The 22127-nt window shown below is 38.3% G+C and overlaps 1 protein-coding gene across 5 annotated transcripts in view; it reads left to right on the forward strand.

The window, feature by feature from the left end:
• LOC126244977 (uncharacterized) overlaps positions 1-22127 on the forward strand; it is a 118298-nt gene that overhangs the window by 22026 nt on the left and 74145 nt on the right. For all 5 annotated transcript variants that reach the window (XM_049948283.1, XM_049948284.1, XM_049948280.1 and 2 more), the window contains exons 3-5: positions 825-1027; positions 6255-6478; positions 18775-18928. In XM_049948283.1, coding sequence (XP_049804240.1) covers positions 825-1027; positions 6255-6478; positions 18775-18928 — 581 coding nt within the window. The remainder of the gene's footprint in view (positions 1-824; positions 1028-6254; positions 6479-18774; positions 18929-22127) is intronic.

A 22127-nucleotide genomic window follows, 5' to 3' on the forward strand; every position in this document is an offset into this window, starting at 1 on the left:
GGTGTGATGAATGGCATCTAGCCCTGAATGTGGAAAAATGTAAGTTGATGCGGATGAGTAGGAAGAACGAACCTATAATATTCAGATACAGTATTTCTAGTGTTCAGCTTGACACAGTCAAGTTGTTTAAATTTCTGGGGGTAACATTGCAAAGCGATACGAGGTGGAATGAGCATGTGAAAACTGTGGGACGGAAGGCAAATAGTTGACTTCAGTTTATTCGGAGACTTTTAGGAAACAGTGGTTCACCTGTAAAGGAAACCATGTGTAGGACACTGATGTGACCTATTCTGGAGTACTGCTTGAGTGCTTGGGATCCGTACCAGTTCATACTGAAGAAAGAACTCAAAGCTATTCAGAGGAGGGATGCTAGATTTGTTACCAGTAGATTTGAACAAAATGTAAGTGTTATGGAGATGCTTTGGGAACTCAGATGGGAATCCCTGGAGGGAAGGCAGCATTCATTTCAGGAAACATATTGAGAAAATTTAGAGAACCAGCATTTGAAGGTGACTGCCAAACGATTCTGTTGCCGCCAACATATATTGTGCTTAAGCAAAACAAAGATAAGATATGATAAATTAGGGCTCATATGGAGGCATACAGGCAGTTGTTTTTAGATGTTGTAAACTTTGTCAGATTCTGCAGGTATCTGTTCTAGTTCTGCTTTTTATTTAGAGCATTATTCTAAAATTTGTCACAAAAGTAAAGTTATGCTGCTGGTAAATTTAATCACTTAGTTATGATAATGTGTTCCAGAATATTACATCTGCCAGCTACAGTTCAAAAATTTTGATCTATAAATGTATGTGCCATTTTTCCAGTCCATGCCGGTGTGATTATGTGTGGGTGTCAGAGCCACCATATGAAGATGTGTCAGGTGTACCATTCTGTGGAGTTCATCCCTCATTGCCAGCAGAAGGGCCCAATGCTGTTACTTACAAATCCCACACACGAACTTTAACACTTGTGTTACTGTACAGCGAAGTGCATACCAATGCATTTGTCTTGGAATATTCTGCAGAACGTAAGTTGAGACTGATTTTCAAAGAGCTTTCTTATTAGAAGCTTCTATTCCACACAACTACTCTGTATAGATTTTTTTTTATTTTCTTAAAATCATTGCAAGCTAGTTTACATAATGTGTTTTTGTTACATTTTTGTGATTTTCCCTTTCTGTTTTCACAGCAGTATATGAAACATGACTCCGACTACTGAACTGTTGTAGTTACATTTTTATTCCCATCTTGAACTTTTTTTTCTTACCAAGAATCATTTTAAGTTGCAAAAAAGGATTTATATATACTAATTTCCATACTGCTATGAAAATTATTGTGCTACAGACAATTTAATGATTTTAATTTAACCCATCAGGTTCTGTGAGATCTTTATTACCACATAATCTTTCTAATACAATCAAAAATTGTGACATAGGTGACTTTCCAATTCTAACACTTTAGTTAGTTATAACAACCTAAAATAATCAGTTCTTTCCTTCTCATCCCATCTGGTAAGTCTCCCCTGACCCGGGGTCTTGGGTGACTTTTCTGAACTGTACCCCTTTCCCTGAACTTCTCCAGTCCTTTTCCTTCACTCCTCTTCCTTCCCCTTCAACTCTGCTGCCAGAAGAAGGAGCCACTGGCTCCAAAAGCTTGTAAAAGTTAAATCCTTTTGTGTGTGTGTTCCCCTACTGCCGCGTGGTGAGTAGATTTTTTGTCTATCCATTTATGTTACTTTGGTTAGTTAGCTAAACTGTCTCAGACTAATAAAAATTAATCTAAAGTTGTAATACAAATACTGTTACTTCTTCAGACAGGTACTTGTTACATGGTTATCATTCAAAAAAGAAAAAAGTCTATGGTTATGATACATATGGTGCTACTTCTTTAGCCATATACTATTTTACATGGTGAACATTCAAGAAATCATCTACACCAATGAGAGTCAACCTGGTCCCTACCACCCCTTTAGCGAGTGTTCCAGGTTTCATGGTGGGCAATAGGTGGTAGGCTGTTGGAGATTATGATATTTTCATTAGGTTTTCATAAAATTTTGACATAAAGTATTTGGTAAGTAATTATTATTATATGCTTTAACTTGCTGCAGTTCCACAGTATAAATTTTATAAAGTTCCTCCTCTACCTTACAAATCACCATTACTGTGAAACTGGTTGGCAGTTACAAGATATTACTACTAACAGATATGCGAAAATGGGCAGTAGGTAAAGAAAGTTGACTACTACTGATGTATAATGACAGGCAAAAAGACTGTCTGGCCCAAATAACTTAAGAGTCCAAGAACAGAGCACTATGCATGCCAAATCTCAGTAGTGCCAGTGTTCACAACTTTAGCAATCTGCAGAGCTTCAGCTTGGTGTTTACATCATCAGATAGAGGCAATATAATAATTAGGATACAGTTGTTGTTGTTGTTGTTGTTGTGGTCTTCAGTCCTGAGACTGGTTTGATGCAGCTCTCCATGCTACTCTATCCTGTGCAAGGTTCTTCGTCTCCCAGTACCTACTGCAACCTACATCCTTCTGAATCTGCTTAGTGTATTCATCTCTTGGTCTCCCTCTACGATTTTTACCCTCCACGCTGCCCTCCAATACTAAATTGGTGATCCCTTGATGCCTCAGAACATGTCCTACCAACCGATCCCTTCTTCTGGTCAAATTGTGCCACAAACTCCTCTTCTCCCCAATCCTATTCAGTACCTCCTCATTAGTTATGTGATCTACCCATCTAATCTTCAGCATTCTTCTGTAGCACCACATTTCGAAAGCTTCTATTCTCTTCTTGTCCAAACCATTTAACGTCCATGTTTCACTTCCATACATGGCTACACTCCATACAAATACTTTCAGAAATGACTTCCTGACACTTAAATCTATACTCGATGTTAACAAATTTCTCTTCTTCAGAAATGCTTTCCTTGCCATTGCCAGTCTACATTTTATATCCTCTCTACTTCGACCATCATCAGTTATTTTGCTCCCCAAATAGCAAAACTCCTTTACTACTTTAAGTGTCTCATTTCCTAATCCAATTCCGGCAGCGTCAGTCAATTTAAATCGACTACATTCCATTATCCTAGTTTTCCTTTTGTTAATGTTCATCTTATATCCTCCTTTCAAGACATTGTCCATTCCGTTCAACTGCTCTTCCAGGTCCTTTGCTGTCTCTGACAGAATTACAATGTCATCGGCGAACCTCAAAGTTTTTATTTCTTCTCCATGGATTTTAATACCTACTCCGAATGTTTCTTTTGTTTCCTTTACTGCTTGCTCAATATACAGATTGAATAACATCGGGGAGAGGCTACAACCCTGTCTTACTCCCTTCCCAACCACTGCTTCCCTTTCATGTCCCTCGACTCTTATAACTGCCATCTGGTTTCTGTACAAATTGTAAATAGCCTTTCGCTCCCTGTATTTTACCCCTGCCACCTTTAGAATTTGAAAGAGAGTATTCCAGTCAACATTGTCAAAAGCTTTCTCTAAGTCTACAAATGCTAGAAACGTAGGTTTGCCTTTCCTTAATCTTTCTTCTAAGATAAGTCGTAAGGTCAGTATTGCCTCGCGTGTTCCAGTATTTCTACGGAATCCAAACTGATCTTCCCCAAGGTTGGCTTCTACTAGTTTTTCCATTCGTCTGTAAAGAATTCGTGTTAGTATTTTGCAGCTGTGGCTTATTAAACTGATAGTTCGGTAATTCTCACATCTGTCAACACCTGCTTTCTTTGGGATTGGAATTATTATATTCTTCTTGAAGTCTGAGGGTATTTTGCCTGTTTCATACATCTTGCTCACCAGATGGTAGAGTTTTGTCAGGACTGGCTCTCCCAAGGCCGTCAGTAGTTCCAATGGAATGTTGTCTACTCCGGGGGCCTTGTTTCGACTCAGGTCTTTCAGTGCTCTGTCAAACTCTTCACGCAGTATCGTATCTCCCATTTCATCTTCATCTACATCCTCTTCCATTTCCATAATATTGTCCTCAAGTACATTGCCCTTGTATAGACCCTCTATATACTCCTTCCACCTTTCTGCTTAGGATACAGTATATGTTGATATTCATTGCAGTTTAACTCATTTTATAATTTCTTTTCAATATCATTATTTAGAGATTAGATTAGATTAGATAAGTTTTTTGTTCCAGAGATCCATGCTGAGGAGATCCTCGTGGATGTGGAACATGGATGGATATGTGTGTGTGTGCGAGTGTATTCCTGTCCCTCCCCCCCCCCCAAGGTAAGTCTTTCCACTCCCGGGATCGAAATGACTCCTTACCCTCTCCCTTAAAACCCACATCCTTTCGTCTTTCCCTCTCCTTCCCTCTTTCCTGATGAAGCAACCATGGGTTGCGAAAGCTTGAAATTTGTGTGTGTGTTTGTGTTTGTTGTTGCCTCTATCAACGTACCAATGCTTTTGTTTGGTGATGATGTAACTTACCAAACGAAAGCGTTGGTTTTTTGTGGCATTGGTAGAATTCAGCTCATATTGCTATGACATACCTTCATTTGGAATGGTACTTGGACAATAAACTGCATATGTGATCAGAAGTAAGAGCTGTCAGTTCATGTAAAACTGATAAACCTTAGGAGTAATCCATGAGAGGAATAAGGTTTTGCACAAATTTGAGTCTGTCACATCCAAAGCCAAAAAAAGGCTGTCTGAGTCTTTTTTCATAAGCTTCCCAATCCTCAGCTGAATAATCATGTGGAGGAAAAGTGGGTGGTTAGACGAGTGGAACTGTACCCTATCAGTTAATGGAAACTGACAAAGTGGTCACTGCCGAAGTAAGCTGCTCAGTCAGGGCCAGCAGCATGGTGTCCATAATGACTAAACCTGATAAAACCACATGTAAAGACTGCACATGCAAAAACCGTTCTAAACTCATTGCCAGTCATGTAGCAAACAAGTAATGCATGAAACTGATCCAAGTAACACAAATGTGGCTTTATTCATAATCCTCTGAACAATAATGGAAATAAGCCTCTTGTGACTCCATGTGTAACAAGACAAAATAATCATATGGAAGGTGCAAACATAAGTGCTACACAGAACAACTGATGTGAGTGGTACAAACTAAAGGAACATAGTGATGTTGAGTCAGCACTGCTCCAGGAGTATATAGGCACGAGTCACCAGTAGACAGCACTACAGAGACCGTAGCATGTGCACGCTTCCTACAGGCACCCTCTAGTGACCAGCCCACGCTGATACAGTTGTTAGTTGATTTAAGTACATACGTGTGGAGGCACTATACTCAGTGCACTCACACACATTCATAGCAGGCTGCAGCAAATGATATTTAAAGGATATTCCTACTTGTAACAGTTGATATTCAAAATTGTAATTGGCGGTGATAGTGATTGTTCCAGTTGACCCAGAATGAAGCAACTGCCTTGCCAAACAAAAAAAGATGACAATGAGTATGGACATTAAAAATGTGTAGTTTCTTTGTTATATGTGAACCCATTGCCATAATCATTCTTCAAAAAGACACAGCAATAACTGCACATTGGTCTGTACAAATTAATTTGCAATGTGAAAGTAAAATGATTCATTCCACATCATTACAATCTATTGTGCGAAATGATCTGTGGAACATGTAACTAACTAACTCATTTGTTCATTCATTAATTCTTTCTTTCTTTCACTGGAATATATTTTCTAAATATTTCTGAAAGAACCTGGGAGAAGTGGCCAAAGGTGAGTTGATATACAATCTTGTTCCAAACATGCATGCTCAGAAGGTGAACCAACCAGCATTTTTTGAGGTGTTCCTACTCGAGACTCTCTGCAGTGAATCAATACCTGGCTTACGTGACTTCTCTTGGAAAGGAAACCAGCAGCAAGCAGCAATTTATTTCCTAAAGTATCTGTGATTGCCTATTAATCGTTTCTGACCAAGATTCTAGTGAAACATATCGTGAATCTTTGCTAAGTGGTTTGAGAGGTTGCATCTGTATGTATGACTTATCAAATTGGTCTTTAAGAAGGTATAAAGATAAATTTTGAGCAAAAACAGCTAAATGCTCCATTTCAACTTCCTCAAACACAGATTCATGTATGGCAGAATTCCGTGAGTATTTGAATTGTATTGTATTTCACAATGGCTACAGCAGGCATGACCATTACTTGAAGTTTTCTTAATTCTTGTATCCAGTAGACACACAACCACTGTTACTGAAACAAAACAAATATTTCACCTTCTGGTTTTCTGAAATATGTACTTTGTCTTTTACTTCAGGTAACAAGAAAATAATGACAGGATCTCCAGGGGCTGGTGCCATACCATCATCTGCGGGAAATTTTACTCATGGAGGAGTCCTAAAATCTCCATTTTTCCCAGCACCTTACCCTCGGGACTTAGGTGCAGAATATGTTATTGCCTGCCAACCTGAACTCTCAGTCAGCTGCCGTGTGCGTGTGTTGTTTAGGGATTTCCAGCTGGCTCCAACGTCTGTGATGGAGGTTAGTAATCTAGCTTCAGACCTTCAAAAACTTTTCTATTTAATCTCAAAATATATTTTATATGGTACTCTTGTGGGAGAGAATGATGCATTATTGTACTGCTTATATCTGAAAATCTCTCTGAAGTATGAAATAAATTATCATCATGGACAAATAAACAATCTGATGTGAAATGAAGTATACAAATATATGATTTATTCTTTTCTAAATATAAAGGAATAAGCTAAATCACTATTCTGTGGAAGGAAGATAATTGATTTCCGTATCTTGACTCCACTGGCCTAAAGCACTGGGTGACTTATCTGTCTCATACATGACTGACCCCATTAACTACAACCATTTCTTCATTGCAAAATGCAAACTTTCACTGCTGGGAAGGTTAAAAATACCTAAATTCTTCTGTCTGTTATGCTATGGTGTCCTTGGATCTGTCAGATAACACAGTGTTTAATACCTGAATGCAGAGATGAAGGCATGGTGTTGTGTGAGTGTGGTTGACTGTTGGTGGTTGTTGACATTGCTATCCTTGGCCCATTGTGGAAGACTTGTGCATTTCTTAGAACTGAAGCCAGATGCTGTTGACCTTGTTGCATTCTTCTTTATGATTAAAGTTATTCATGCTTCACAATCTCCACTGCCTCTCTACACACTCTGTCATAATAACTGCTTCTGGGTGAAAAGAATTGCATCTTTGCAAATAAAATGTTATGTTTTCCTGGTTGCAAATCATGTACTGTTACAAGTAATTTATCCATTTCCCCTCCCTGACAATTACCTTGTGTTCCTCTATTCTTTTTTCAATCATTCTCTTTGTGGTACCCGCACACAGCTGTCCACAACTGCATGGTATTTTGTGCACTCCTGCTTTCTTTAGAGGTTGACAGATATCCTTGATCAGTTTTAGATATCTACTGATCTTCTTTGTGGGTTTATTTTTAACGGCAATGTTCCATTTCTCTAAGAGCTTCCCTATGCTGTAAGTGATGTCTTCAATGAACAGTAAGAAGACTTTCAATTAGGACATGGCTCAATTCCACTGCTGCCTCTTTGTGACCACAATAGGGCCCATCTTACGTGGATAAATGCCTATTCTCCAATAGAGTGAACTTGATGTATTCCTCTCCTCTCCAAGCAACTCTGGTTTGCAGATTTTTCTAGCCTTATCTGCTAATGTCTCCACAAGCCCAAACTTCTGCTGTGGGTGGTGATTCAAGTTACAGTGCAAGTAATAGTATGTGTGAATAGGTTTTAGTATATGATGTCCCAGGTGATCATCTTCCTTCCTGAAAGCAAACACTTAGAAAACTACTGTCTGTTAGCCATATCTTTTTTTAGAATTCAAGAAATACTACATCTACCTGTCTGCCTTGATGCCTTGCAGGATCTCATATGAAAGAAACACATTAGTTTGGTTTTCCGTAACCTACGTTTTTGGAATCCATGGTGATTAGCATGGAGAAGCTCATTCTGTCCGAGATACCTCATTATAATCGAGCTCAGAACATTTTCTAAGATTCTACAATAGATGAGTATCAAAGATATTGAATGGTAATTTTGTGGATCATTTCTGCTTCCACTTTAGCACGCCATATACTTTCTTCCAACAACTGGACAAGGTGTTCAAGGAATACATGAGACATCATGGCTGAAAGAGGGCCTTACTCAGTCACAAATTTGGTACAAAATCTGAGAGGGATTCTAATGGTCCCTGGAGATTTGTTAGATTTTTATAATTTCAGCTGTTTCTCAATGCCCCTGACATTAATATTGCTAATGCACAAAAGGAAACCACATATCACACTTTGCCCAAGAGGCAAACAAAGTACCAGTTATTTATAATTAAAGTGCAGCTAGTCACGGAGGTCCAGAGTGTGTTGTCATTATCATATGATGGTGAAATTTGGTTGACATGCTATTGCATTATAGTGGAACTGATTTACACTGTAAAACAATTTGTTTCCATTTTGGCCACATTTTGGTGTTGTACACTGTTTGTATGACATCCACTCTGTCATTTGACAAGCCATAACACGAATGAACAGTATGGCTATCGAGAAGAGAGTGGATGCTACTATTGAAAGTGTTTTATATGAATGATAACAATTAGATGATAATAATAATAAACCCCATGGAGGCCCAGGAAAAATATAGGCCTCCAGTATGTTCTGCCAGTCATAAAAGGCGACGAAAAGAACAAACCACTAATACAGCTAACCCCCCTTTTAGTGTGATTAGTTGGTTCAGGACAGAACTAATGAAGCCTCGGACAAGCGCTGTCATGGTCAGGGACAACGCTTGAACCCAATGCCTGTCCACAATGGTAACGACACTGCTAGCCTCACGGAAAATGATTTAAATCCAAATAGAGGTGTTTTGCAGGATATGCTTTCTGCAACCACTCTAGAAGGAAAACAAAGACAGAGGATGAGATGGTCAGATGAAGTTAACTGACACATCATGTTCTGTTATTACCAAGCAACACACTTAGGAACCAACACAACTGGATACAGATCACAAGTATACACAACATTTATTACCAGATACCCAGAATTAAAATTTTTAACAGGACAATGACCAGCTGATCAGATCCGTGTAATAATAAAAAATAACAGGATACCCCAGTCAGAATTAGAAAACATCAAACAACAAGTACAACAAATACTGGAACAAAATAATGTGCAATCAGAAGAAGAAGAAAATACAGTAATGGACTCAAACATCCCAGAGCAAACAAACAAAGAACAACACACATCAATTAAACAATCAGAGGAAAAAGTAATCTTAAGACAGCCACCAGAACAAGCACGAATAGAATACGAAGTGGCACACATGTTAGATATAGAAAAAAAATTTCAGCTGACATATATAGAATACAAAGACACAATACAGACATTAGACCATTCTTCCATAGACCCCCAAATAACCCACAAGTCGAAACAACAATAACAACTTTCAACACAATCATACACAACAAAATAAGTGAAAATACAACTATGGAAGAGTTACAACTACTGGTTTATATAGCAGCATTCACTACACTAAATAAACACGTTAGGCAGAGATCAGAGACAACCAACACACAGAAGAAACCCACAAAACCAGCATGGCAACACAGGCTACAGATCAGAATAGAAAAAGTGGGAAAAGACATCGGACAGCTAACACAATTTATAAGAAATGAAATATCAGACAAAAAATGAAAAAGGTTAGGTAAAATCTCACAACAAGAAGTGATAGAGCAATTAGATGAAAAGAAGCGGGAATTACAAACATTGGCCAAACGACTTAGGAGATACAAAAAAAGTGAAAATAGAAGGAAACAAAACCAAACATTCAACACAAACCAAAAGAAATTTTATCAGACAATAGATAACACACACATTAAAATAGACAATCCACCAAACATAACAGACATGGAACACTTCTGGAGCAACATATGGTCAAACCCGGTACAACATAACAGACATGCATGGTGGATACAAGCAGAAACAGACACATACAAGATGATACCACAAATGCCTGAAGTGATAATTTTGCAACATCAAGTCACCCGAGCATATAATTCTATGCACAATTGGAAAGCTCCTGGAAAAGATAAAATAGCAAATTTCTGGCTAAAGAAGTTCACCTCAACACATTCACATCTAACTAAATTATTTAACAGTTACATTGCAGACCCATACATAGTCCCTGATACACTTACACAAGGAATAACTTATTTGAAACCTAAAGAACAAGCAGAAACAGCAAACCCAGCAAAATATCGCCCCATAACATGCCTACCAACAATATACAAAATATTAACTTCAGTCATTACACAGAAATTAATGACACATACAACACAGAAAAAAATTATAAATGAAGAACAAAAAGGCTGCTGCAAAGCAGCACCAGGATGTAAAGAGCAACTGATAATAGATGCAGAGGTGACATATCAAGGTAAAACTAAAGAAAGGTCGCTACAATACACATACATTGATTACCAAAAAGCTTTTGATAGTGTACCCCACTCGTGGCTACTACAGATATTGGAAATATACAAAGTAGATCCTAAATTGATACAGTTCCTAAATATAGTAATGAAAAATTGGAAAACCACACTTAATACCCAAACAAATTCAAATAATATCACATCACAGCCAATACAGATTAAGCGTGGAATATACCAAGGAGACTCATTAAGTCCTTTCTGGTTCTGCCTTGCTCTGAACCCACTATCCAACGTGCTAAATAATACATATTACGGATATGATATTACTGGAACATACCAACACAAAATCACACATTTGCTATACATGGATGATCTAAAAGTACTGGCAGCAACAAATCAACAACTCAACCAATTACTAAAGATAACAGAAGTATTCAGCAATGATATAAATATGGCTTTCAGAACAGACAAATGTAAGAAAAATAGCATACTCAAGGGAAAACACACTAAACAAGAAGATTATTTATTGGATAACCACAGCAACTGCATAGAAGTGATGGAAAAAACAGATGCCTATAAATATCTAGGACACAGGCAAAAAATAGGAATAGATAACACAAATATTAAAGAAGATCTAAAAGAAAAATATAGACAAAGACTAACAAAAATACTGAAAACAGAACTGACAGCAAGAAACAAGACAAAAGCTATAAATACTTATGCTATACCAATATTGACCTATTCATTTGGAGTAGTGAAATGGAGTAACACAGAACTAGAAGCACTCAATACACTTACACGATCACAATGCCACAAATATAGAATACATCACATACATTCAGCAACAGAAAAATTCACATTAAGCAGAAAGGAAGGAGGAAGGGGATTTATCGACATAAAAAACCTACATTATGGACAGGTAGACAATTTAAGAAAATTCTTTATAGAACGAGCAGAAACTAGCAAAATACACAAAGCAATCACTCATATAAATACATCGGCTACACCATTGCAATTCCATAACCACTTCTACAACCCTTTAGATTGGAAAAAGAAAACACTACATGGCAAGCACCCGTATCATCTAACACAGCCACACATCGATCAAGACACATCCAACACATGACTAAGAAAAGGCAATATATACAGTGAGACGGAAGGATTCTTGATTGCAATACAGGATCAAACAAAAAACACCAGATATTGCAGCAAGCATATTATTAAAGATCCCAATACCACAACAGATAAATGCAGACTTTGCAAACAACAAATAGTAACAGTAGATCACATCACAAGCAGATGTACAATACTAGCAAATACAGAATACACCAGAAGACATGACAATGTAGCAAAAATAATACATCAAAAACTTGCCATACAACATAAACTAATAAAACAACACGTTCCCACATACAAGTATGCACCACAAAATGTACTGGAGAATGATGAATACAAATTATTCTGGAAAAGAATCATTATAACAGATAAAACAACACCACATAACAAACCTGACATCATACTCACCAATAAAAAGAAGAAATTAACACAACTAATCGAAATATCCATACCCAATACAACAAATATACAGAAGAAAACAGGAGAAAAAATAGAAAGTACATCCAACTGGCTGAGGAAGTCAAGGACATGTGGCATCAGGATAAAGTTGACATTATACCAATTATACTATCAACTACAGGAGTCATACCACACAATATCCACCAGTACATCAATGCAATACAGCTACATCCAAACATATATATACATTTTCAATTACCCAAAAGTTCCTAAATGCAATGTAACATATACCGTACAGTTAAAAGGAAGTCACACTTGATCAGGGTCTGCCTCACTTTCCATTTTTAACCAGACCTAAGGTCTGAGAAAGGAAAGAAGATAATAATAATACATCTTAACATACCATTCAAGTAACATATTCATCAGTAGTTTCTTTCAATCTCATCCCTCAAGTGTTTCCAGTTTAACAGCTGGTCCAATTCATTGAAGGTATCTATAGAAACAGTTCTCATGCATCCAATCATATTGGAAGAACTTTATTTTGGGTAATTTTGTAACTAAGTATTACATGGAAAGTCTGTATTTCTTCAACTTTTGACTTACAGCCATAACTTAATAGCATTTATGTCTCTGAGAAAGGAAAGAAATAATAATAAATAGTTAATGGTTTGTTTGTCCAAAATAACTTTTACAGTTGCCAATGTAGTCTGTTTAAGAACATATGAACAATAATAAGAGACTAGAAATAAAGGTACATCACACACAACAACATTAAAAACCATTGATAGAGTGCAAACATTTGTCAATTAATGGTTGCTTTAATTTTGTCTTAAATATGTTTTCATTTAACAGTTTTATATTATCTGGCAGTCTATTATAAAAATGCATTCCAACAGAAAATGGACTAAGATCTGTTTCTCTTTTATAGCTAAATTTTATGTAGTAATCCTCTCTTTTTTTAGTATTATAATGATAGAATGCTGCATTGAGAGAGCATCATCAACTGAAAGGTCTAAGGAGAGGCCTGATATGAGCAAAAGATTTAAAGGAGATGGTAATGAATTTCGAAAATATGGTTAAGCTTGATGTGACACTTGGAAGAGGAAGGCATCCTGTCCCAACAGAAGTTACTGACAATGTTGCTGTTGCTGTAACTGACCATGCAACACATGCCCCAGGTAGGATTGTGCATCCCATGGTCAACAGTATGGAAAGTTTGTTGGTCTATTTTACACTGGTGCCCGTAAGAGATCCAGGCCATGCAGCAACTGACACCTCATGATCCATAGCATTGTTCTGAATTTGATCTTTGATTTTGTCATGGATCAAAGCTGATGACATGTAGCTGGGCAATATTCAATGGAATGAGGAGGCACATTTTACACTACAGGGCATAATGAATTCACAGAACAGCCAAATCTAAGGTACTGTTGAATCACATTTTGTGCCAAAGAGCCACTGCACTCACCGTATGTGACTGTGATGTGGATTCATAATGATCTTTATTCTTGGTCCATTCTTCTTTGAAGAGAACACAACTGAAGTGCCTGTCAGGTGTACTGCAATGTCTACATGTTATTGAGATCTCCATGTACATAATGTCTTTCCTGCTTTTGAAGAGTGCAGCTGCCTGGAAACTGCTGTTTTCAAGCAAGATGGGGCAACACCTCATGTTGCTCACCCAGTGAAAGATCTGCTTAATGCAGGCTTCCATGAATGTGTTATATCCCGTTATTTCCCAGATCTATTGACTGCAAGATCACCTGATCTGAATCCATGTGACTTTTGGCTCTGGGGATATCTAAAAGAATGTATTTACCAGGAACACATTCAGTCTCTACCTGATCTGAAGGCAAGGATACAGGAACATGGTGCCCATGTTCCACTGGACCTGATGCGAGCGACTGTTGATCACATTGTTTTAGTGATGTAGCACCTCCTCTATATCTCTGGTGCTCATATTGAACAAATTGTGCAGCTGGTGCTTAATAATAAAAATCAATATTATGCCTGTCTCACCTTTTTGTTCTTTTCTGCCCAGGTCCAATTTCCAATTCATTACACACAGAAGGATTTCTCTATGACTTTCTTGCATTCACAGTGACAGATTTGCACCTGGTGAGGTGCGGCCAAAATTGGAACAAATTTTTTCCCAGTGTACATCAGTTCTACATTAATGCATTAGAATATCTACCAAAATTCACTACCATACAATAATTACAGCCCATCCTGGACCACTGTGAGTAGCTCCACTTTAATTATAACCACTCAGTATTTTACCTACAGAACATTTAAATTCAATTGCCAGGATACTGGACCAAAATGTGTATCCAAAGTAAATAAAGAAGGTTTGCCGTTGTAACATAATATGCAAGACAGTTATGACCTACATTTCACTGGACATACACCATTTAATTTTCAAAATTGCAATGGCGGCTTTATAGTGTGATAGGCTGCAATACATAGATTTCAGATAAGGTATATATCCCAGTTTTTAAAAAATATGTTGTTGCACTTCCTGGATCATCTGCTGAAAGGCCAGCATTACTACATACATACAGAAGAGTGTGCAGATGAGTCTAATCAAAAGCATCCAGCTAGCACACTCTTTCACCACTGTAATCTTACAAGAAAAACACACACTAAGTGCCACAGTATGAATTACTCTCATGAAATGGCTTTTTAGTTCACTTATTGGTGAATAGCTGCCATGCTGGTCTTCCCAAGTCTTTCCAGTTACAAGGGTATCATCGACATAATCAGTTAATTTAGAATAAATTTCACATCCCAAAACAGGATCCAGTGTCCTAATAAACTTTAACAGAGAAACATTTAATCTGAATGGAACAACAGAATATTGATAACATTTACTACCATATAAAAATCAGTGTATTTCCTTGAGTCAGGAGCCATAGTTATCCGAGGAAAATCTGAAATTAAACCTAAACTGGTCATATACGTCACACATTGAGATTTATGTAAAAGTTCATCTACATTTTCTGGATGATCATTCTCTGTTCTTAAAAATGTATTTAAATGTCTAGAGTTGAGTACCAGCCTAATGCCCCCATCCTTTTTTTGAAACTACTACCAAAGGGTTGTTGTATTGACTATTGCTCCTCTCTATGATTTCCCATGCTTCCATCTTGTGAATCTCCTTTTCAAAGGGATCTCATATGCTTTGATGAAAAATGGATGATCTGTTTTAAGTTGTAATTTGTACTGTAAATATCTTACTTTGCATGGTTGTTCACTGGATAGATCTTGAAATTTCCATAAATTCTTTAAATTGGGTTTTTGATCAGAATTTAAACTTACAGCTTCTTCTATCTTGCTATTTATTAGTCCTTCAAAATTTTGGTCACATGAACAGTCTAAGGACACTTCATCAGAAAAATATTGCTCCTTGCTATGACACGCTATTCCTTTAAGTTGGTTGCTATCAGTGTGAGAGCTTATAGTGAACATATCAGCTTTGAAATTGACACCAGTTTTAGATTCTGTTATTATTGTTCCTTTCTCACCATGGTCAAAATGCATCTACTTTCATACCCAAACTATCTCTATAATGAAATTTTCACCTACATAAGGGATTAAAAAACATCCATTCACAAAGGTTACATCTTCAGTTTTAAATGTTAACATTATTTGTCTCTTTACTGCCATGCTGTATCTGCCTGTGGCTTCCTTTATTTTCACATACAATACTTGAATTTCAATGAAGTCCTTTCCCTTCCTTGTTTTGTTCCAAGTTTTTCTGTGATTCCTGAAATAGAGTTAATTGTGTCAATTAAACATTTTCCTTCCCACCCTTCAATTGTCACATTAGTTTATAGACAACCTGACTCATAACATTTTCCCTTCTCTTCAGAATTTTCATACATTTTCAGTTCCTTTAAAACCCATTTCTTATATCCCTCTTTCTCCCTTAACATTTTCTCTCCTGTTTTCAACAAGTTGAGAGACACACCAGCATCTCCACTACATGTTCACCCTTCTGACATAGGTTGGTTACAAAATAATGTAACTATTGTTACATGCTTTTCTCTCAGCAAACTTTTATTTTTCTTCCATCAAACTAGACACAGAGCTTCACATATTTCCCTAATTCAATTGTATTGTCAACAGACTGGTCCAGTGTATCTCCCCTTAACCAATTGTCATCTAGGTCATTATTTTGGTTTTTGTCATCATGAGAAAGTCAACTTTCATTTTCAATGATGAAAAAGTACTTTAAAAACACTGCACTTATTAAAAAATTATTGGCAGTACTTGTCGTAGTCCAGTCCAATTCAGTGAGTATTCTGACAATGTGGTACAGTACACTTCTTTCAGCAAGTTCTACATTCCAAGGGCTTCTCTCTTTTGTATTTGTCACATTGTCTTAGGTTAACTTTCGAATTTACATACGTTTCTGAAAAACATAATGGGAATAAATATTTCAGTCAGTTACAATTGCAAAACCAACTTAAAAAGATTAGTGTCACTGACATAACTAATAAAGAACAATAAGCAACTTAAAAAAATTAGTGTACCTGATGTATATTTACAGGCACATTGCATATGATCTACATTTTTCACATTTTATTTTTCAAAAATATAAGAGGCAGCCAAATGAAAACATGATAGATGTGGAGAAAATAAACAAACTGTTTATTATTTCGAAAGTAATTGTCATAACTGTTAAAACATTTATCCCACTGTGAGACAGGGTGGTCAGTGCCTTCATGGAAAAATGTTTGTGGTCACCCATGGAACCATGATTGTACCCACATATGCACTTCTTCATCTGACGCAAATCTATGGTCACGAAAGTCTTTCTTCGGGGCTCTAAAAGGTTGGAAATCTGGGTATTGTATGGTGCACACCTGGGTACAATCATGGTTCCATAGGCAAGAGCTAACATTTTTTCATGAAGATACTGACTGTCTTGTCTCACAGTGGCAATTACTTTTGAATTTTTCCATCTGTCTCATTTCATTTGATTGCCCCTTCGAATATGAAAAGTCTTTTCTGTGGCTTTGCTTCCTCATCTACTGTTAATGTTGCCACTCATCATTGGGGGGGGGGGGGGGGGGGTCTTCCTTCTCCAGAAGCTAAATATTCAGAAAGCTAAGTGTGAATTTTAGTGCACCTGGAGGTCCTCATAAAGCATTTTTATATGTTATGTATATTTTTAAGCTACTTATTTTCACTGTACTATGATGACAAATCCTGAGATGATCCCTGGATGAATAAATAAATAAATAAGATACATTGTTAGTTTGAGATAGAAACAAAGAATTATAATGCAAATTACGTCTATATAATTACTGTCAATACTTATTGAAAATCTTAAAGATTTGTTTCCTATTAAATGAAGCAATAGACAATAAACATTGATGGAGAGCTCTACATCTGTCTGCTATAAACAATAATGACACAATAAACAGTTTAGCTCATGATAGTCCATTTTGGGTGAAAATGTAAATAATTTTCACCAGAACCACCAGCTTAAGTATCCAGGTGCAGTCTATTACTCGTATAAGATTTTATATAATTTAATAAATTTTGAATCATCATCAGAAGTTTTGAACTATTTTTATTAATGTTCTTGTTTGAGCAACCAGTTTTTTGCATAATTGTCAGAAACTATTGTATACAGGCTATCCCTCCAAAGAGTCACCAGGCACATTTTATATGGTGTTTTGGAAGATATTTGTAATTATGTTTTCGTAATGTGTAGCCAGAATCAACCCAAACAATACTGCTTATCACATATTTCATGTTTTTTTGTTTTGGTTTTAGGGCGCAAAACTGCTATGGGCATTAGCGATATTTCATGTGATGTCCAGTATTGATGGATAGCATTTGTCTGATTCCCATTATGGACAATATTATTTTTAAAGTAGAATTTTATGTGTCCAGTCAATAGAGTAGTCCTGAATTAATCTAGTGTGATGCTTGTTTATTGAGATATATTAATGTCACATTAAAACATGAAGACTAACAAGTACTCCAGCAGCAACTGAAAGTGCTGCTGCATGGTGCTAGCAGCTAGTGTGGGTCAGGGACACCCTTTGTGTTGTATAACATTGTCACCTCCAGACCAGTGAAATCACATGTTGAAGACTTGCGACACAAGCTTGCTGGCCATTTCTTTCCAATACTGAGCAAAATCTCAGGTGAAACAGTATATGTGGTTCTTATGTTTTCAGGTATTTGGGCATGCATGTGTTTCAGTGCTCTAGAAAGATGTCAATGCTTCATTACTTGTGTGATAGCAATAAGGTATCCTAATAACCTGAACAGCATCTATGGACAAGTCAGCCACTTTGAATGATCACCTGGAATGTAATAAGCTATTGAGCATGGAAACTTTGAATGCCATGAACTGGTTACTGTTTATGTCCTCAATAATAAATTGATATATTCATTTGATGATTCCTTATTACAAATGAATAAATCATATCTACACTATATCCTTTTTATTTTAAATTGTTTAAAGATACTGGATGCTTTTTGTGCAATTTTTATAAATGGTCTGTTCCTGTTTGACCCTCACCATTAAAAGATTTTATTTTTATACTTTTTATAATGTCAGGCTCCAGTTTACAGACTCCTATGATGCACATGGTTCTGAGCTTAATTGTAAAGATTTTTATTGCATTTATTGCCAAGGTTTCTGTATCTAAGATGAAGCTACATCATTGCAAATGATGAATGATAGAGATTTTTGTTCCACAGTCATTTTGCTTTCAACATATTCTTGCTCTTTGTTCAAACAAATATGTGAATGGAGTGCTCAATTACATTTTTGTCAAATTGTGGTTTATCCTCCTGTATAAATTTACCTGTTCATAATTTCTAGTTTTATGACTGGAATGGACAAAGAATAGATGTGAGCAGTGGAGCTTTGTTCCGTCCACCTGTCATACTTAGTACTGGACCTTCCCTACTAATTCGATTCTACGCAAATGGGGGAACTAGTTTGGGATACAAAGCAGTTTATTCCTTTGTTACTGGTAAGATGATTTCACATATCTTTTTATATTTATGTAGACTATACCAGTTATTAAACATCTAAAATGTGATCTGAGGGTTGAAAGTCAATCTTAATGGCATACAAATACAAAATTTCAATGCTATATGTTATTGTTGTAGTCTTGTCTACTCTGATACATTTCTCCATATTAGTTCACCTAGCATGTCTCTTCATCCTGCGTATCTGCAAATTTACACATTAGAATCAGTTTACTATATCAAAACCTGGGTGTCCTCTTACAATTCTCCAAACTGCCCCCTCCCCTCCATACCCCCATGCGTGTGCCCACACGCATACACACCACCACACCACACCCACACACACACACACACACACACACACACACACCTCATCCGAGGTATGCTTGCTCTGTGTGTGTGTGTGTGTGTGTGTGTGTGTGTGTGTGTGTGTGTGTGTGTGTGTGTGTGTGTGTGTGTGTGTAAGTGCTCTGTCGAGCCCTCATCTTAACTTTACTTTAGTCAGTTCTTTGTTATACTTAATTCTGTACAGACGCAGTGAAGGGTGTACATATATCTGAGCTAAGACGTATGTGGGAATTAAGTTTTCTATATCCCGATTACTGATCCCATTCCCATAGTGGTGACCCCACAGTTCGTTCATGTTTCATGTCTTCTGCGCTGGTGTTTATACAACAGGTTATATGCACTATGTAATGGAAGCACAACTCCGCCTACTGAGTTTCGTCATTTCTTCGCCAACGGCGTATTCATCATTTATGCACAGTGATTCATGTTCTCAACCAATGCTGTGTGCTAACCTCATTAGTTTTCAATGGTCGACAACTATGCCGTTAGAGTGAACAATGGACTCAGATTTCGCGTCACCAGATTATGCCCATCTGACAGTAAAATGTGAACTGAACAATATTTCAAATTGTGTCTCTTCAAATCAAGTGTTTCAAGAACAAAGTGATCTCCATTCAAACACATGTTTAGCCACCCACAGGCATACTACATCAGTTACTGTCAGGCCATGTGCAATGCCACCATTACTACAAACTGTGCCGGATCCGTTCCGCTCATGTGGTGTTCCAGTTGTGTGCACTTTTCATGCACAATTCAGTGTTTCGTGTTACAAGCCCCCTTACCTTGCCTCAGTGGCCTGCCACATGCACTACAGGCATGTTATGCATCAGATAGTTTCCATGTGGGTGGTGTTCTTAGCTCCCCTGCCCGACCCCTCACCTCACTTGCGGGGGTCAATGTTTCCGGTTGCTCAACCACCTGCCGCTCCCACAGCACCGCCTGTGTATGCCGCGCCGGTCTCTCGCCCTGTTCCAGAAGCGGGTCGTTTCCATCCAGCACCCGTTACTCACGGCCCAGTTTCCGGGCCCCCCATCCATCCACCTGTTTCCACGGTACCATCCGTGTCTGCTGCGCCGTGTTTTCGTGACACACAGTCAACTATGCCAGCTGCTGCTACTATGGATTTGCTCACCTGGTTTAAATCCGGGCCTACCTTGCTGGCCTCTGACTTAACCTCAGTTCAGCTGCTACCCCTGACCACCTGCCAAAGCTACCGCCCTTATAGGAGGACAAGCCGGCATTGTGGTTCGAGCTCGTGGAGCATCTGTACAAGTTACATCATGTGTCTGACAACAACTCAAAGTTTCTCTGCCTCGTCACACATCTCCATAACCACTCAGATTTGATTTATGACCAGCTCCTTTCACTGCCGCCTGCACCAAAATATGAATTTGCAAAGAAGACTGTAATGGAACGAACTGCCTGCTCGCCACAAGAGTTAATAATCAAGATTCTCTATGAGAAGCACCTGGGGGAACGTACCCCTTCACAACTCTGGCACCACCTTCGATTGCTCATGAACGAGCATACCACTCCTGACGCCACGTTATGGGATGTGTGGTCTGCCAAATTAGCTACCAATTTACAAATCCATCTGTTACCACATTCGTTTGAGGCCATTGGCTCCCACCTACGCATCGCTGACCAGTTGTATTCGCTGCTGCAGCAACATCAGCCAGTTCATTCCACACTGTTCATCGGCACAGCCACCCCCACATACCGACCTTTGGTCGACAGAGGCAAGGCTCACTCCGCCATCATCTTGTCTACTTCTCCTGGCAGCATCAGCTCACTCTCTCCGTTGTCCAAGCACTCCAGGATCGCCCATGCACCTTATTTACTGGTCTATTTACCAGAACAAATCAACGAAGACAAGCTGCCCCCACTGTCGCAGTCTCCACCTCCTCCTCACTCTGCTCAACTTTTCTGCTGGTACCACAAAGTGTTCGGCAATGATGCCAAGAAGTGCAAGTTGACATGCCAACACCCAAACTCCGACCGCAGGAACTAAGTGAAGCCGAGTCCTGCGGGGAACCTAACAGGTGTCCTCTTACATTACACTCTGTTCACTCGTCCGCTCGGCTAAGTGGTCATCTCTATGTGACTGACACTGCGTCAGGTCTAGCTTTTCTAGTCGACACTGGTGCTCATGTGCCAATCATACCTACTTCAATAGCTCCACCCGCTTCTTCATAGACGAAGTCACTTCTACGAGCTGTCAATGCAACGACGTTACCTACCTCAGGCTCAGTAAAGGTTACGGTGGCCCCGTCTCCTTATCTACATTTTCCATGGACATTCTACATTGCCGACATCGATGAACCGATCCTCGGTATGGATATTTTTTCTCATTACGAACTATCTCCGAATTTCATACAGGGTTCAGTGCTCCACCATCCTATGAACACTCACATACCGTGCACCCGCACCTTGGTGCTGCGCACGCACCCACCCCCTCCACACAAGCTGCGTTCCCATAAGAGACATGTGTCTTTCGTGCTACCTTTCCCCACTCATACTAACGGCTACACATTGTCGCACCCTACTCTTCCAAAGACTTGGCGCTAGGACGTTAACCAATCTTATGTGCAGTTCTCAGTTTCTTCCATCACTGATGGAATGACACACAATAGTTACCACTGCCAGCCCTCCTATTAGGCATAAGGTCCGACACCCCAATGCTATCAAGTTGTGCACAGCCCAACAGCAGATTAATGAACTTTTGGCGGCAGGTGTTCTGCAACCTTCAGACAGCAACTGCTCTTCACCAATCCACCTCATCCCCAAACACAATGGATCTTTTTGATGTGCAGCGATTATAGTCGCTTAAATGCTCGTATTGTCATGGACAAT

The sequence above is a fragment of the Schistocerca nitens genome, chromosome 1, assembly GCF_023898315.1.
Source record: "Schistocerca nitens isolate TAMUIC-IGC-003100 chromosome 1, iqSchNite1.1, whole genome shotgun sequence".
Lineage (NCBI taxonomy): Eukaryota > Metazoa > Arthropoda > Insecta > Orthoptera > Acrididae > Schistocerca > Schistocerca nitens.